Raw genomic sequence first — 17,906 nt, 5'->3', positions numbered from 1 at the left:
CAGATAAAAGGGAAACTCATGTGCTGCCCCTCTCCTGCTCTGCAAGCAAGAGCTCTGGTGATGTGACAGCATAACAGCTTTTGACTAAAGCTTTTTTTGCTAATACATCCAAGATCAATTTATTCTATGTCGTAAACTAGGAACATAATTTTAGGAATCATTCTTAGGCCACGTTTGGATTTCCATTTGTCCCTCATTTAAGTTTATTAGACTTTGAGGGACCGTCTCCAGCTGCTGCTTTAGCTCCGGCGTGAGCGCGCGCATGCAGAGCTCGCTAATGACTCGGTTAATGAGAAAGGTCGTAGGAAAGAGGCGAATGGCAGGGCAGTGTGTTTTGCAAGTATTTTTCTTCTTCCCGTTCATCTGTTTCAGTAGCCATTGGACCCTTTCATGTGTGCATGGATTTGTCAGGACTTTTCCAAAAGAGGGTCCGAAGACCCTTGTGTTGGTGGTATGCTCTTGCTCGTTAATGGGAGACAATTCCATTGTGTGTGTCTGCTTTGATGTCTGCCTGCCCCTGTCTGGGGAGTTGGGATCCAAGCCCTCGACTCCCAGGTGGGCTTAGGGTGCTGATTCTGATGTAAACCAGGTGTGGTTATCACACTTTTTGTTATTAGAGGTACAGTTTGTACAAGAAATGGCTTCTTCAGGGACGTTAGGGACCAGGCAAACAGCAGGAATCAGTGTGGTCTGAAGCCGTTTGACGCTTCAACCTATTTTCAGCAAATCTAATGGCTCGAGCTGGAAGCCTGCGGCGTCTGTTCCCAGACAACAATGCAGCTACGCCAGGAAATGGAGCTGCTGGATGTGAATTGTGGAAAAGACTGCTGTGCAGCCACTCGACGTTGCGCGGTGAATGAGGCATGTGGGAGGCATTCATGTAAATACTGGATGTACTGGAAGGCTCCGTGTGGCTTGCAGGAGAGCCTCTTTTGCCACGTTCTGAGTTTTCATCTTGCAGAGCAGAGTACGAGATCCTACCAGGAAATGTCGCATCGCTACGTGCAACACGCGAGTCGTGTGCAATATTTGCAATTTCGGGAGTTAAGGGAAGAGATTTTTCATTTTGTGGGTTTGCTGTGCTTCTGCAGCAGGTGGAGGAAAACCAGTGAGGCGCAGATGATCCCCAAAATGCATACAAACTCCGGATTTCTTCAGTGCAAGTGCCCTTGGAAAGTTCAAAAGCCTCAGGCTATCTTCCCATTCAGCCCCTGCAAGATGCATATTGAAAGGGTTTTACAAAACAAGTCATCCTTTACCGTCGCGTTTTTAATCTTTTTCTCAGGACCCGCAGAGATCCCGCAAGTTCAGGAGCTGTTCCTTCTCTGAAGAAAGGATTACGCTTTTCTCAATATTGATACTTGTAGTTCAGTTGCTTCCCAAAGGAGGTGGGAGCTGAATTCCGGTGCAAACAGAATAGTGGCTAAAGCTTGGGAAGCTGCTCTCCCAGGGAGACGAGAGCGGCTTTAAGCAGAACGTTGTCAGTCAGTGTCCTTATCCGTGCCTTGCTTCTGCAGGGAAGAGCCATGCCTGAGTTTCTGGTGAATGGTATGTGAATTCAGGCATTTCAGGCACAAGTAGTTTGTTTTCTAGTGCTCTGATCTCGTGATGAAAAGCTCTATGAAGGCAGAACTTACTCGGTGGTTTATGTGGGGTTTTCAGGAGAGGCTGTTTCAATCCTCTGACTTAGTGTGCGTGCCAAACTTCTTCCGTTTTCCCAAAGTCTTTCTTGTTTTTAGGAGGAGCCGAAAAAGGTTTGTTTCACATACGACCTGTTCTTAAATTTGGAGGGAAACCCACCTGTGAACCACCTTCGTTGTGAGAAACTGACTTTCAACAACCCCACCAAGGAATTCAGGCGCAAACTCATCAAGGCAGGAGGGGTAAGTGCCGAAGGGACCGGAGATCTGAGGAGGTCCTGCTAGACGTGTAGTGATCTCGTTTTGCTCTGAGGTTTCTTTTTAGCTGCAGCCCAGCAGGCTACAGACTGCTACATCCATCTAAAGGATGACCCAGCCAGTTTTCACTCCTGGTTATACAACCACAGCACTTGAAGCAGAACTAAACCATTGCTGGTGTGATTGGTGGCACTTAATTTTCAATTTAAATGTCACCATTAATATCAAAGCAGTAAAACCCCCGTGGAAATGAAGATCTTTTGTAGATGTTACATGCTGTCCAGCAGGCAGTTACGGTTACCTGTGACCTTCCCAGTGTTGTGAACTGTATCAGTGTAGAAAAGCTCAAGAAAAGGGAGAGGCTTCCAGTCTATTCCTTACTCATTTTTGCCACAGGAAAGCTTAATACTTAGCGCTTCCTGGTCAATAAATGTCCTCTAAACCTGAGGTCAGCTGCTTGTAGCTTAGATAATAAAAAAAATAAGGAAAAGTGGTAGGATATAGGGTGAAAATGGGTGTGGGAGGAAAAAAATAGATCTACTCTTGAAGGCACAATAAGATACGGGTTGCTACAGTGGATGAACTTCTGGGAAAGTACTGTGCAGTGGTAGACTAAAGAAATGATCCTCAAATAACTGCAAGATCTAGGCAAATTAGTGCAAGCCACAAAGTGCCTGAAGTTTTTAACCAGACAGAGGGTGTCATGACTGTATTTGGAGACACCCTCGTATCTAGTAATGTATCGTTGTGTTCTGTTCAAGGACTTGATTAAAGATGGTCTTAATTGCTGGCAACGTTTTCTTCTGAAAAAGCATGCTTCTAGTCTAATTAAACAAGTAAAAAAGCTGTGGGGAAGTTTATCAATAATAAATCTCACGAGTGGCAAGTGTTCCAAGCTGAACTGTCCGGGTCTTGCTCAGTGTGCCAGTGCTTTTCCGTATCGGGCACAAAGAGGAGGGAGCTTATTTCAGCCACAGGATGGCTGGAACGTCACTGGCTTTCTAGGATTTTCGTGGCACATTACTGTATTCCTGATGTGTTGAGGTGTTTCATCTGTGAGTCGCTTTTGATGCTGTTTATCTAGTGGAAATTTTCCACAGGATTATTCTGGCAGAATGTAGGGCAGGTAAGAAGGAAAGTGTTTCTTGGAGCTCAGTGCTTGGTGTTAAGATCTTGTCAAGCAAGAGACCCAAGGCCTGCTTTTTTTTAATTATTTTGTTCTGAATAAGTGAATTCAGCTTCTCCTAAATCGATGAAGCGTCGCTCGTTCCTTTCGGATTTACCTTGCCACCCTTTGGCAGGGTAAGAGCTTTTCCAGCAGAACACGCAGTTCTCATCCGGAGCTTTATTGCCTGCTTGTGCGCAGAGTATTGGCCTTCCCTTTGGGAAAGATCCTTGATATTGCATGTTGCCTTTCATTGGTTTTTGTGGTTTTAGTGTTCTGTATTTGAGGAGCTGCCTTGAAACTGAACACTACCTAGACAATATCTTTTTGTGGCCTTTAAGCAGGGGAAAAACATCCCAAAGATGAATAATAGGGTGTTAATTGAGCAAGTGACCTAACACGATCATGTGTTAACAGGCCATGCGACTTTATTCATACGTAATTTTTCTCCTCTTTATTACTAGGTGATGGTAATGCCAGAAGGAGCAGAAACTGTTTCAAGACCGAGTCCTGACTATCCTATGTTACCCACAATACCACTCTCTGCCTTCTCTGATCCCAAGAAGACCAAACCATCCCATGGGTCAAAGGTCAGTGGAGTGTGCTTTTGTGTCGTTCTCAGGTGAAGAAGTTTTTCAGGACTTGCTAGTAGCAAGTAAACTGGCTTGTTTAGCAGCTGTCTCTGGCTACTTCTAATTCTGAAAGCATCTTGCTTGTACTCTGCAGTGCACTAGCCAATGATCTGGAACTCATCATAATTTAGGAGGCCTTTTTATGATTTGCCAGACTTCTCTACAGGGAAATGTTGAAAAGAAAACTAAATGTCCAAGACTGGGATTTTTCGGTGAACCATATCTTCCTCCTGGCCTGCCATAGCACATCAAGTTGAAGGAAGTCCTCTCTGGTTGTTCTGACTGGTATCTTTGATGCTGAGGAATGAATTGTGTGGCTCTTTCACTGTCTGTCACGTAAAGCTGTGCTCTGAGGCGCTGCGTCTCTTGGCAGCAAGGCTGAGTAGAGAGTCAGCACTTCCTCTGTCGTTACGACTACTTCAGGTCATGGTGTAAAGACCTTCTGGTGGGAGGTCCAGAACATAAAACATACTGTGCTTGGTCAAACTAGTGATTTCAAGATTTGATGTTTGTATCCACCAGTATCTAGTTCTTGAGACTTCAGAAGAAGCTTAAGTGTTTTTGTTTGTTTTTTTCACTTGTGTGATGAAGCTATTTTTGTGTAATTCTACATAGGAGAAAAAAATCCATGGGCAATGTGTTCTGGAGCAGATTACATACAGCTTGAACAGTCACAAATATTAACAGTCATTCATTTTATAGTGTAATTCAGTTCTGATATCCATTTTGTTCAGGGCTCTAAACGCTTCTGGCATTTTGGTCACATCTTCTGGTATTTGAAACTGAAGATGACTTCTCTGTTGGTGGCTTATTTAGTTTCGGTCAGGAATTAAGCATCAGATAGCATAGAAGACAGAAATGATGGGCTCTGACACAAGCCCCGGTGAAAGTTGCCAGGAGCTAAAGAGATGATAGTCTCCCGCTTCTCTTCCTCCAGGTTGCCCTCAGAGGTGCATGTGTGTTTGCATCTCAGCGTGTCCGGTTCATACTCCAGTGTCTCCTCACAAGACCCACTTCTATAAGTGTTTTGAGTTCACATGTAGTTCACAAAGGGAAGTTCTCCTTTGCCTTCGTGCTTACCGGACTCTTAGGGCAGGCAGAGTCCTGATGATTGGTGTCTTAAAGCTCTTACTAAAAGTCATGAAATGCCTGCTGATACCAGAGGTTGTGGCTCTCCTAGGGTTGTGGGGACATGGAGTACTTGTGTCGAGTTGCCGTGTTGTTGATGTGGTGAGTTGGGGTTGGGCTGTGACTGTAACTTGTGTTTGCCATGGATGTGATTTAACCTCAAAAAAATCTCTTTAGTTGCTGGGTTTTTGGTGTTTTTTTTTTTTTCCCCCCCAAAATGTGATGTGAAGTATAACTTTGTGTAACACAGCTTAAGTGGGATTCCTCTCACTTGGCTTCAGATGTTACCCCTGCAGATTAAACCTAAACCAAACATCTCTAGGTGTTTGTAGACCTCCTTTTGTAGGGCAGGGAAAGGAACAGGCGTATGTGAAACATGTTTCATCCTGTCCTAATGTAGATGTTTAAGTGCCTGCTGTCAGTTTCTGTCCTTCAGCTTCAGGGAAATCTAGATGCCTACCTCTGAGGTAGACAAGTGCATTAGGCCTGTGTGGGTGGATGTCTACATGAAATAAATGCTTCAGTGTGATTTATGAGAATGTGTTTTATAATTCTGTGCAGAGCTTCAATTTCATACCTTGCTTGCATGTTTCTGTTGCTGCATTTTAGGATGCAAACAAGGAGAGTAGCAAGGCATCTAAGCCACACAAAGTAACCAAGGAGCACAGAGAGAGGCCAAGAAAAGACTCTGAGAGTAAAAACTCCTCCAAAGACCTTGAAAGAGAACAAAACAAGCCTTTGAAGGACTCCTCCAGAAAACCAACTGAGAACAAACTGCCTAAGGAGGAGAAGGCACCTCCAAAAGCTGCTTTCAAGGAACCAAAACTGGCCGTGAAGGAGACCAAACTGGAGAACACTTCTCCAAAGGGTGGGCCACAGCCGGAGTTAAAGTCTTCCAGCAAGAGGCCCTCCAATGTGGAGTCACCAAAGCCTAGTGCCAAAAAACAAAAAAAGAGTAGCTCCAAAGGGGTAAAGAATATCTTAGGGACATCTCCCAGAACCTCGTCTTCCTCATACCCAGAGAAGAAACAAACCAAGGAGAAGATGAATGCCAAAGTGGAAAAGGTAAAATCTGAAAGTGAGGCCAAGGAGATCAAAAAGCCTGTGGAAATGGAGGAGTCAAACTCAGAGGATGAAACTTCTTTCAAGTCAGAGGTGAGCGGGCATTTGTCCTTGACGTGCTGCTTAAATCGCTGCGTGAAAACAATGGTGAAAAATACTTGTTCAGATGAGAGAACCACCTTGGCAAATGCTTAGGCTGGGTTAGTTAAATAAAACTGCTCTCTGAACCATCCTGTCAGCACTAATGGCTGCTGCTGCTGCTTTGCTCTTGTTCCAGATGCACAGTTCTACTCAGATTTACCTCCGGCAGGGTCACCTGCAAGTCGGAGTCGAAGGTTACGGTCACTCGTTCATCCCGTGTAGTGGCATTTGTAGAGCTAGAGTAGACGTAGATACACCTTCTACCTGCTTATGAGAACATGTTTTTGAACGTGGTCTTAATTCAGAAAAGGAGGAAATAATTTCAGTTTTGTTTCTGGCAAAAAAAAAACAGTGTTAAAATGTAAATAAAACCCCTATTCCTGACATGGCCTGTAAGAAATGTACTGTTGGCTGAAGCTCAGAATGCAACCACATGCCACTAAACCTAAATGAGTTGTGTTGTAAAATATAAACCAAATTATTTTATTGTACTACTATTTTTAAAAGCCTGAATATTTTTTTTCCTTTTTACAACTAAGAAAATTCCTCATCCTCTGTCTTCTAAAACTCATTTTTCCAAAGGAAGGGGGGGAAAAAAAAGGTAGGAGGGGAAAGACACAACTTAAATCCAAACTGTCACTAGTTTTTGCTTGTATATTTTGTGTTTGCTATGAAGAAGCCATATATGTTCTAACAGGATTCACAGGATAATATCACATGAATTTTTGAACTTCTTCCTACTGACCACTTTTAGAAAGATTTGTTTTACTAGAATAAATCTTCTAGGGATGACTGGTATGATGGTTTAATCCACACCATGATACAGTAAGTATTGGTATGCTTACTTCAGAAAACACTTTTTTTTTTGCAAAAGATTCTCAGTGGAAGAGTTTATTGGGGAAGTGTTAATTCAAGTCACTCGGCAAAGATTTTTTTTTTTTTCCTCAGATTGATTAAATGTGGAGCTTGTGCATTAAAAAGCAGCAGCCCCTCTCCACTTCCAGCCTTACAGCCGAAGCGCAGCAGTGTGTAGCCAGCCTGTCGTTTCTGTGCCAGATGCACGGCCCTCGCTGCCAGCTCCTGAGTCCTGGGTGCCTTGTAGCTCGCTGTGCCGTAGGTGCCATCCCTCCCCTCGGGCCTCGCGCGCAGCCGTAAGCTGGTGGTGCTGTTCGGACCGTTGGGTGGAACCACGAGCCCTGGCTGTGGTTCCGCAGTGTCCTGCCCTGCCCCCGCCGAGCTTGGTGTGCCTCCGTGGCCTCCCTGCACCAGCTCTCCTGTCTGCTGGGCCCTTGGCAGAGGTGTTTGAGCGCGAGCCCAGGAGGAGGGCAGGAATGCTCCGTGTGATGGAGGGGGAGCCATGGCAGCTGCCAGTCGGATCAGCTTAGGTTTCTGTGGAACTTGAAGCTTAAGGGTATAACTGCATAATGCATTGGCATCAGCAGAGCAAACTGTTGGAGTTCCTTCTCCACCCTGGGGGGTTCCTTTTGCTCCCGTACTGGTGCAGCTGGTTGTGGATCCGTGTGGTAAAGCCACATCACTGGAGCGAACGAGCAGCTGGAGGTGGACCGGAGCCCGGAAACTCTTAAATCAGCTTTGCTGCTGCAGCCAACGTGTTGTGCAACATCTTCTGAGGCTGCAACGCCGCGGCTGCTTGGAGCTGTCATCTTTGCAGGCTGCTGTTGAAAGGAACAGTCCTGCTCTCCTTCGTGCTGCTGGCATGCGAGCTGGTGTGGCTGCAGCGGCCCGGAGGAGTTTCTCCTTCCTTTTCACTCCTGCTGGAAGTTAGTTGTCCTTTCTTCTGTCCTTTTTTTTTTTTTTTTTTCCCCTTCCCCCGTCAAGTCCAGTTCCCTGAACCGGCCTCACGCTTGGCTGCCTGAAGGCTGGTGCTGACAAAAGGGAGAGGCTGGGATGTGCAGGCAGGATGGCTTTTTTCCATTGTCCCGTCCCGGTGACAGTAGCTGCAGGCGGAGCGTGCGGAGCGTGTCCAGCTGGACGCCTCCTCAATGGTTGAAATAGTGGAGAGGGTTAATGGCAAAAGGAGAGATGGAGGCCTGTACAACTTCCAACTTCCAACTGCTGCTTTTCGGTGCTGTTAAGTCATTTTAAAGGAAACCTGCGAGATTATCGGGAGTGAAGGATGTGTCTTACCCACAGATTCAGCCCTAACAAGAGCCGTGCTCCCTTATCTTGGAAATACTGCTCTTTACTTTCACGTTGTCATTTTTCTGAACAAATAGAGCTGCTGCACTGTGCTGATATATCAGATATTGGAATTGTTAAATTATTCTCCTTGGCTGCTGGATAATTCACAAGGGTTGCAATACCCCTTTTTGACGTTTTCCCCACGTCCTTACAGTTGAATAAATTAAACTCTCAGCAATGCTTGAGTGATAAATTGTAAGGAAGAGTGGTATTGGGATGAAAATCCTGCTGCTGCTTTCTCTTATTAATGCCCAAAGCTGCTCATGTGCCTCTTTCTACCCATTTACAGTGTTTTTATAGTATTACCACTTTCTGTAATAAAGTTTATTGATCAGTGAGAACGTGTGATCTTTCTGGCATCTGGATTCGGTGGTGGAAGTAATAGGTGGATTCCCAAAAATAGTGCAATGAAATTGAAGTGCTAAATTTCCAGGGAATTACTTTTAAAAAGGCAAGATAATCTTACCGTACATTGAGAATCTTTAAACTAGATCCTGCTGAGTACCAAAAAAAACCCCAAAAAACCCCCCAAAAAAAACCCCAAAACCAAGAAACGTTTTAAGATTATTGTGGCAGTTGATGCTGCTGTTGGGGGCGAAGTAGTTGATTTATCCTTCACTGCCACCTGGTGGGCCTTCAGCTGGAGCACACCATTGCTGCACGATGCCTGGGTTTGTTAAAAACGTGTTTTGTTTCTCCAGCTTTGTTTCTGGATGCTGTTAGCAGCAGGAGTTGGTTGTGTCCTGCCCCGTGCGCTTGCTGCACAGTGTGCTCCTGGCCCTTCTGCTGAACACTGCCGGTCAGCGGAGTTAGGAGTCAGCTGAACTCCAGTGGAACCATTACGTTTTCACACTAAACTGGAAACAGTACAGTGGATCACTCAAATTGATTTAGAAACAGCTGTTTTGAGGGTATGGGAATAAATTAGAACTACTTTTGGACTCGAGTGAGCTCGTTGGGGTAGGCCTTCCCATCTTTGATGGTCAGTAGGAGGCATTGACAAGGACCGTTGGTGGGTTTTGCTGAACACGCTCTGTAAGAGGGCTGTGGTAGTTGTTCCAGGCTGTGTGCCAGTCGCCTTTCACATCTCCAAGGGAGGGTTTTTTCACTCCGACGTTGTTCAGATGCTGTTTCCTCACTTGAGGCTGTTGGAAGCTTGTGGCATGAAGGGTTTTGGTGGAGCTGTTGATGCTGCTGCCCAGGAGCGCTGAGCTACAGCGTGCCAAAGCTTTCCTAAATGTTTTTATTCACTTTGCATTTTGTGTATTTCTGTAATTCCAAGAACTGCATTCAGTGATGTACGATGTTATTGAGTGCTCAAATGCATCTGTCTCACTGTCCTTTGTGCTCTGCGCTAGTTTCCTGGATTAGAAAGGTTAAGATTCTTTTTCTTTTTTTTTTTTCCCTTTTATGGGGGGTTAAGTCTGTCCAGTCCAGCCCTTCCAACTCCAGCTCCAGCTCCGACTCCAGCTCTGACTCTGATTTCGAGCCATCTCAGAACCACAGTCAAGGTGTGTTGCAAGAATAAAATTTGTTAAAATCTTCCTTGCATGACCTCAAAAGGCTCGTGAGAATTAGATCTGTTTTCCCAGCACCATATATAAGGCTAATACAGCGTCTCGTGTGCAGCCATGTGTTGAAGCTGTGATGCTTCAGCAAGAGAAGGCAATAATGTCGTAGTGCAACCGTGAACAAGGATTTTTCTTGTTTTGGCAGTTAATACACCAGTAGAATTATCTCTCTGGGTTCAGTTCTTTCCCTGCTGACTTTGGTTTCTGCCTCAGTTTATAAATGTGTTTGCTGCTGCTTTATCTCTAGTGTCACCAGAATATTTCTCTTCTGATCTCATATATGTTTTATTAAAAATTATAAATGTGACATTCATCTCTCTGCTAGTGCGTAACATAGCTTCTTTAGATTCCTCCACTGATACTCCAAAGAGATGTACTGTGGCAGTAGTAAATGCTCTAACTTAGCAAGTGCTGCGTTGCCACAAACACTGTCTCTTGAGTGACGTTTAAAATAGTCCCCAAACGCATGAAAAATGTGTCCTTTTGTTTTCATTTCAGAAGAGGACTGGGGGGGCTGGGACGGCTTGATGGCAGTTGTAAAGTTTCTCAACTCTGCTTTAGCTTTGAGACTAAAATGCAGTGTCTTTTCGCAGTATCTTTGTGCAAAATGAAAATACCAGTGACATCTCTTTGAGAAACCTTGATGTATGTTAACGATATCTAATCCAGTTGGGATCAGAGCTCCGATGGAGTTCTGCTGCACATGTCCTGGTGTTGAATGGCTTTCTCCCCTCTCATCCCAGGCCCGCTGCGCTCCATGGTGGAAGATCTGCAGTCAGAGGAGTCAGATGACGATGACAGCTCCTCTGGAGAAGAGGCAGCAGTCAAAGCAAACCCAGTCAACCGGGATTCCAGGTGGTAACAAATCAGGAAGACAGACGTTTGCCGTCTGTTTGCCCTCCGTGTTTGGTATTTTTGTGTGCCCCCCGTTTGGAGGGAGGAAGCGAAGCGATGGGGCTGTGCGTGAGAGAAGTGTGAGAGGAGAGAAAGGGCAGATGTGTGGAGTGCTCAGCGTGGGGTGGGGACAGAGTCGATGAAAACAGCAGGGTGAGAACAGGATTGGGAGAGAGCACCGGAGCTCAAAGAGAGGAAGCCACTGGGAAGCAGAAGTGTTTGAGCTTGCAGGTGTCAGCGACTGAGCCCCTTAGATAGTCACCTAATTGTCACCTTCAGATCTCTGCTGAGCTGATGCGTGTGACACCTTTGGTCTGCAGAGATCAGAGAAGTGGCGTGGGGGCCGTCGGCGTGTGCGTGCTCTTCCCGCTGCGTACCACTGATACAGAGCTGAGAAGTCTCAGTCTTTGCTGGTGGCACGTGCTGACAGTTGGTTACTTGGCTCCTGTGGGACTCGGTTAACAGCTGTTTCCTGCTTTAGTCAGTGGAAATAGTTGAATTTCGTCCTTCCCTCAGGAAACACTGTTGTAGCCAAACCCTGGAGTCGCAGGCTGAATGTTTGAAGCCAAATGCTTGGCCCAGATTGCAGCTGCAAATTTCAAATGATGCTTGTGTTCACCAAAACCAACCAACCAAATCCAGTGTTGCACTCTGTCGCTATCAACTAACCAAGAATGGAGAGACTTGGAAAGATATTTTTAAACCTTTAGGGGACAGGTGATAAACAGTTTTCCAGCCCATCAAAAGCAGGATACCTGCCGTAATACATCTGTAGGGCCACAAGAAGAATGAGGATAAATAGGAAACCTTGAAGGTCACAACAGAAGCACTAAATGCATTTTTTTGTGCCTGCGTTCTCAGTGGAGGTGGTGGTAAGCCTCTCATGGAGGTACTCAGTGATCTTGGAATGAGTCCCCAAAATGGACAGCTGCCGTTGTGAAAATTAGGTGGTGCTTACTCAGTTGTTCTCAGGGGACTTGTGTACAAAAGAGTTGAAAAGAAAGAAGTGAAACGCGTAAACTAAAACTCTTTGCTCTGCCTGCCCAGGGAATGGAAGATGGCAAAGGCGACATCGGCTGCGTGAAAGGAATTCTTGGAAGTTACAGACTGACCGTTTCTCTCAGACAACTTAGTAGTCTGCAATAGCAAAGAGAATTTCAGTTAACTGTGGTGTCCAGTTGATGAGCATCACCTGGTGGTGCTAATTCTCTGCGGCTTGTTTTTCAGACTGAGCCTTAGTGACAGCGACAGTGACAACAGTGCCGATTCCTGCCTGCCGAGTCGAGAGCCGCCTCCGGGGCAGAAACTGCCCCCAGCAAACAATAAGGTATCACATCCTACGCGCCCATACAGTGCCACTTTCCACCACTCCTGCTTCCTGCATTGTGTTTGGCCCGTGCTTTTAGTTCCAACTTGCACCAGTTTCCCAGTTTCACTGTCTTCATCAGATGGGTAGTTTCTCTCTGTTCAGTGCTCTGCCTCCAGACTGTTACATCCCCATGTTGTCTGAACTAATTTTGGTCCCTAATGTTGATTTCTTTTACCCTCAGGCATCTGGAAGGAAAAGCCCAGAGTCTTGTAACAAGCCAGAGAAGATCCTGAAGAAGGGAACATACGACAAGGTATGTCTGAGGATTTGCATACTGGAACTGTCGGGTGCTCGCTAACGTTTCTGTGTAGAAAACAATTTGGATCAGCGTAGCCCATTCGGATCGTTCCGTTTTGGCAGGTTAAAGGCTTGAGTATAATGCAAGCAGGTATTGAAAGGACAGACTGGAGATTGACACGGCAGAAATTGTGTATGTTAAATAGATGGGAACGGCCTGGGGGTCCGTACACAACACGTTACAACTGGTTTATTTGTCTTTCCCTTTGTCTGAACCAACGGTCTGGCCACTGCTGCAGTGGCAGGTGCCTCTTCTTTGAAAGGCAGTTTTCATCTGTCTTTGATTGTACAAATTAAAGACTGTTTGATGCTCTGCTTTGCTGGTTTACTTGAAACCTTTGTTTCTTCAATGACATTCCCTTTTTTCTTGCCTCCAAGGAAAGCTGAGCCGTGCACATGCTCCAAAAGCACGGCTAACTTGCAAGCAAATAGCCAAACCCCAAGTTGTCCAGAAAGTTCTCCCACTGTGACTTTTTTTTTTTTCATAACGAAATCAATCGAATGGGAGCTTAACACTTTTCCTTAGTCTAATTGTTGAGGTCCTTACAGTAATCAGAGAGTGAGTCTGTAGCTCTCACTTGTGCGTTTTAACACTTTTTCAACAGGAGAATACAGCACAGGTTAATCACTTCATGTTGGGTGTAAGTGTCATCTTGGAGGTGCTTGCATCTGAGCCTCCTGCTAGCTTCAAAATCTTCCCTGGGTAACCATAGCTGAGCTGGCTTGTCTGAGGCAAGGTTTGTAGGTGACAGTACCTGTTATTAGACCACTTAATACACCCTCAAGACCACTGAAGAGAGTGCCTTGAATAACATCAGCTTTTCCAGCTGTCAGAGCTTTTATAAAAGACACTAGCTCTCCCAGCAGGCATAGCAATTCAGTACTGTTTGGGTTTTTGGGGAAAAATGCTTTTCTCTTTGTCAGTGTGCTGGGGAGGGGTATATTTCACAACCTTTTTTGGGGGGAGTTTGGGATTTTATTTTTTTTTGCCTTGGTACAGTTACTTAAATGAGGTCAGTTTTGCTGATACGGACATGAACAACTCTGGGGCAGCTTTACAGAGGAAGAATCTATCTGTGAGCAATTGTGTGCCAACAGAAACTTGCCTTATTAGCTGCCTAATTATTTTTTTTTTTTAAAAAAAAACCCAAACCACTCTTATATAAGAGCAGTTAACATGTTGAGCTTGTAAACAATCCTGCATTTCCCATTGTGATGTGTGTAAAACTACCTGGGAATAGAGTGCCCAAGGATTTTTGCTTACCTAAACACAAATGTTGTTCAGCAGATCGCTGGGGTGCTGGTCACTGGTGCAGGTATTTTCAGGTAACGAGTAGTTTTTCATCAACTCAGTGATGAGTAACTCACCCTGACGTTCACCAAGACGAACCTCACCTTGCTTAGGTCCTCTGAGGACAAAGGTCCTGGCAGCTCCTTAAACCTTGTTACAGGTGTTTGTTTCATGGTGTCATTCCATAGTCTTGCTGATGGTCTCCAGACCATCCATGTTTGCGTGAAGTCTGCAGTCTCCCAGTACTTGGTAAGGGCAGAAGAGGCAGTTAAAAATGTAGGGAAAAGTGTGAACAGGAACGTGTCTGGAAGGGCCTCAAGTCCCTCTGATCCTGGCTAGGAGAGTCACTTTGGCAGCGGTAGGAACATGCCGCGTGTGTCACTGTTTCTGTTCGTGTCTCCTTTACAGGCCTACACCGATGAATTGGTGGAGCTTCACAGGCGACTCATGGCACTACGAGAGCGCAATGTGCTACAGCAGGTAGGGATCACCCCTCAGCTTCTGGTACTCTTTGTGTCTGAGGGTCTCAGCCTGACCCCTGGCATGCTTGACCTTCCACTTGCCTCTCCTTCCTGAGAGGGTCTGCCTCACTTTGAAAGCAAAGATATGTAGAATAAAAAAAAAAAAAAAACACAAAACAAAAAAACCCAACAGATGTGCATGCAGTGTTTTTGCTGGAAAAGATACAGACGTGTGGTTTGTGTGTCTTTAATCCACTCTCCTGGTAGCAGTCCCAAAGCTGGGCGCTCTCGCTCGGATTGAAAAGGAAGGAAACGTGTCCACATCACTTTCCAGACTGAGCTAGTCAGGCATGCAGGAGGAGCTGGTTTGCTTTTTTGGGGAAAGGATTCCCTTCATGTTGGGAGACGCTCTCATCCCTGAGGCTACTCGAAAGGGATGAGAAAGGCACTGGTTGCTCTGTGTCTGCTGCCCTTTCTGCTGTCCCTAATCTTCGTGGGGTCCCTGTGTACATCCTTGCTTGTCTTCTTTCTGTGCAGATTGTCAATCTCATTGAGGAAACCGGGCATTTTAACGTTACCAACACAACCTTTGACTTTGACCTCTTCTCCTTGGATGAGACAACCGTCCGTAAGCTGCAGAGCTACTTGGAAGCAGTAGCGACATGACGCTTGGCCGTGGAAGCAGGCTGCTTTTGAAACCAGAAATCCCCGTCATTGGTACCAGGACACGAACCCATGGAACTAGGCCTTCTCACTCTCTTGATTCACCCGAAGCACTGCCTTAGAGAACAGCCATGCTCTATGAATGCACAGCCAGCTGCACTTTCTTGTAGGCTTCAAACAAGCACCCACCTTGCTGAGTCTGTCCTCCCCAGCTTCATAAGTGTGCTTGGGCACAGGTCCCGAGCAGAGCGAGAGACGTGCTGCGCTTAGCCGCACGGTGCGACCTTTTTGGTTTCACTTCAAGAAACTGTGTTTTAAGAGCACGTTTTCAGGTGTCTCTTGAGATCTGAAGAAGTGTGGACGATGTTTTCTTCACCAAATCTAGGGACCAGCCTGCCTGCGGAGAGCTCCAGCGAATCCCGTTTCCCCCAGCTCTGCGAAGAAGCGTTCGTGCTGCGTGAGCGAGATCGGCTTTTACAAAGCTGGCCGAGGGCCTGGTGGCCGAGGAGGCTGCCCGGGGGTCCTGCTGGTCTGCTGCAGAGGAAAGTGCACAGATCCCAGTTTTGATCACTTGCAAGTGAGTTCTGCGCGGTTCGGTCCAGAGCACTGCTGTAATTGGGCTCCCGACTCCTACAGGGCGCCGTTCCGCACGCCAGGACCTGCCGCTTCCTGCAGAGGCGGTTCGTGCTCTTTGAAGAGGCCTCCAGAATCTGCTGTCTCCCGCTGGGGTTTTGAGATGTCTTGTTTGTTGATCCGAGCTCCTAAACAAAGTCTCACTCCTTTCAGTCTGCTTTAACTGTAATAGGACTACAAAACTGTAAGCTGTATATTTTATATATATATTATATATATGTATGTACTGTATGTATAAGAAGGGCCTAGTTGGGTCTAACGATCTTAAGGGTGTGTTTTTCTGTTGTTTTTTAACGGCTCTGGCAGGGGAAGGGCGCTTAATAAGATTTGACTTGTTTGTTAAAATGCCTCTCGTGGACAATTTTTAGTGTGTGAAAGCTGAACAGCAATCTTCAAAGCATTTTGTGCTCTGGAAGGGACTCACCTGTCGTCTTTTCATTTGTCAGTGTTTAATAACTTTGCCAAAATACGTGATTGGTTTTGTTCTGTGTTCTCAAAGAGGAATCTCCTACAGTGGCCCCTATAGTAGTGGCTGTACTTTGGGAAAACCAAAACAAGGGAGAATTTTATTTTTGGATGCACCTGGAAAACGCTGAGGTAAAAACCAGGTGAGGTCAGGTTTATTCCCTCCTCCCTCTCCCGCCCTGCTGCCTGTTCAAGAAATAGCAGAAAACAGTAAACACTAATCCAGAATCTTTCATATATTTCTAGTTAAACTAGTCCTGACTTCCAGGTGTTGTCTGGGTGGCTGTGAGGAAGGTCCCGTGGCTTTCCTCAAACCTATTACACTCCTGTTCCCTAAATTCAGTAATTTTTTTTGTTTTTGTTAGAAGAATTGCTCAGTTTTTTCCAATCAGCATGTAAGCTTTTGCCAAATGTTAAGTGGGCTGCAGGCGGTGAGGAGGAGAGCAGCGGTCCGGAGGAGCCCTCTGCTCACGAGTGGACCTCCCGTATCCGTGCAAGCCCCGTGTGGGAGCTGAGGGGCTGCATCACTCCAGGGTTTGCTGTCCCTTCTCCATTCTGAAATTGCAGTCCCTTGTTTTGGGTTACCCCTTTCTTTATCATGGAAATGTTGCAACTAATCAACTTAAGTGGCAATATGATGATAAGCTTGTTTGAGTTGGGTCATGTTGACCCGATTCCCATTAATTTTGTCTTTGTACCATCTTTCATGTGTCTCGTGTGTGTGTGTGTGTGTGTATATATATATATATATATATATAAAAAAAAAATCAAGCTCATGCCAGGTGCAAACCCTGTCACGACAGTGATCTCAGCTCTTTTCTTTCTCGATGGACCTTGCCAAGCCTGGATAGGAGCCCTGTGCGCAAACGTGCGCTGAGAAGGCGGAGGACGGAAGAGGAGGAGCTGCAGTCCCGCCTCGGCCGGCAGCGCGGCGCGCCGCGGTGGAGAACGGCAGACGCTCCGCCGGTGTCACGGACTGGCCCGTGTGCCGTGTGGGGCGCGGTCGGTACGTGCGAACTCTGCGTTGGTCCCCGTTGGGCCGGTGGCCTGGAGGAGGCAAGCCTTGCGCGGTCGCTGCAGACCCAGACTTGGCTCCCTGGGCGTGTGGAGCGGTCCCTGGTGCCTCCTGCTCGCTGCCCCCGCTGAGGGGTGGGGTTGGTGACATTGTCCTGTCCTGGAAGCAGTGGGAGCAGCAGTGGTAGCCAGCCTGAGCCCGAGATCCCCCCAGGGCCTTGCCTCCTCTCTCCACACGGGTAACTTAACTCCTGCCGCCCTTGCATCCACGTCACCGTTGCTCCTGGGACTATCAGTAGCCTCCAGAGTTAACCCCACAGGGATCAGAGGTGCCACCTCCCTTCTGCCCCCTTCTCATGTTAAGATCCGAATGATCACGCTGCTCCCAGCCAGTCCAAGAACATGTGTGGGAGGGTGTTCCTGAACTTGGCTGGAAGTGCCCGGGGCTCCCGCCCGTGGTTGTGGCATCGTCCTGTCCTGGAACCGACTTTATTTGTGAAGTCTGATGAGCGTTGATAGGAATTTTGTTTGGTTTTTATAAGAAGTATTTTACACATGGATTTTTTTAGACTGTTTATAATCTCCTTGAAAACCTGAAATAGGATTGTTCCCCCAGCAATAGTTCTTTTCCAGTGTGTGCACATGCTGATTTGTTACTAAAAGGATTCTTGCAAGTACTTAGTTGTTCTACAGAGTTGTTGTTTTTTGGGGTATGTGGTAGCGTCGGGGACCACAGGAGGAATGACTGCAAACAAAGAATGGTCAAATTTGGGCCTCGTCTTGTGTCCCCTTCTAGTCCCATATGAACGCGTTCCCTGTGTAGATTCTCTCTAGGCTGGCTGAGTGCTGTTCTGAACATGCCGTGTACAGGTATTTGTGGATAAAGTGTTTGTTCTTGTGTCACTCTTGAGAGCATGGATGGGTTATTGTACTCTAGGAAGGAGGTGGCAGTGCTGCCGTCAGCATTGCTTCAGGTCTTCGAGGATGTGTAGTAGCTTGCGTTGTTAAAAAAAGGAGAAA

At 46.3% G+C, this 17,906-nt stretch overlaps 1 protein-coding gene across 1 annotated transcript in view; it reads left to right on the top strand.

Moving 5' to 3' along the window:
• The window catches only part of MLLT1 (MLLT1 super elongation complex subunit), a 30,261-nt gene extending 13,643 nt beyond the window's left edge, over window positions 1-16,618 (top strand). Inside the window, exons 4-12 of the mRNA XM_086627491.1 lie at window positions 1,740-1,883; window positions 3,528-3,653; window positions 5,433-5,978; window positions 9,652-9,739; window positions 10,543-10,654; window positions 11,921-12,020; window positions 12,244-12,315; window positions 14,059-14,130; window positions 14,649-16,618. Coding sequence (XP_086483617.1) covers window positions 1,740-1,883; window positions 3,528-3,653; window positions 5,433-5,978; window positions 9,652-9,739; window positions 10,543-10,654; window positions 11,921-12,020; window positions 12,244-12,315; window positions 14,059-14,130; window positions 14,649-14,777 — 1,389 coding nt within the window. The 3' untranslated portion in view covers window positions 14,778-16,618. The remainder of the gene's footprint in view (window positions 1-1,739; window positions 1,884-3,527; window positions 3,654-5,432; window positions 5,979-9,651; window positions 9,740-10,542; window positions 10,655-11,920; window positions 12,021-12,243; window positions 12,316-14,058; window positions 14,131-14,648) is intronic.
• Window positions 16,619-17,906: the final 1,288 nt, after the last annotated feature.

The sequence above is a fragment of the Tauraco erythrolophus genome, chromosome 28, assembly GCF_009769465.1.
Source record: "Tauraco erythrolophus isolate bTauEry1 chromosome 28, bTauEry1.pri, whole genome shotgun sequence".
NCBI classification, from domain to species: domain Eukaryota; kingdom Metazoa; phylum Chordata; class Aves; order Musophagiformes; family Musophagidae; genus Tauraco; species Tauraco erythrolophus.
This window is presented reverse-complemented; position numbering and strand designations above follow the sequence as displayed.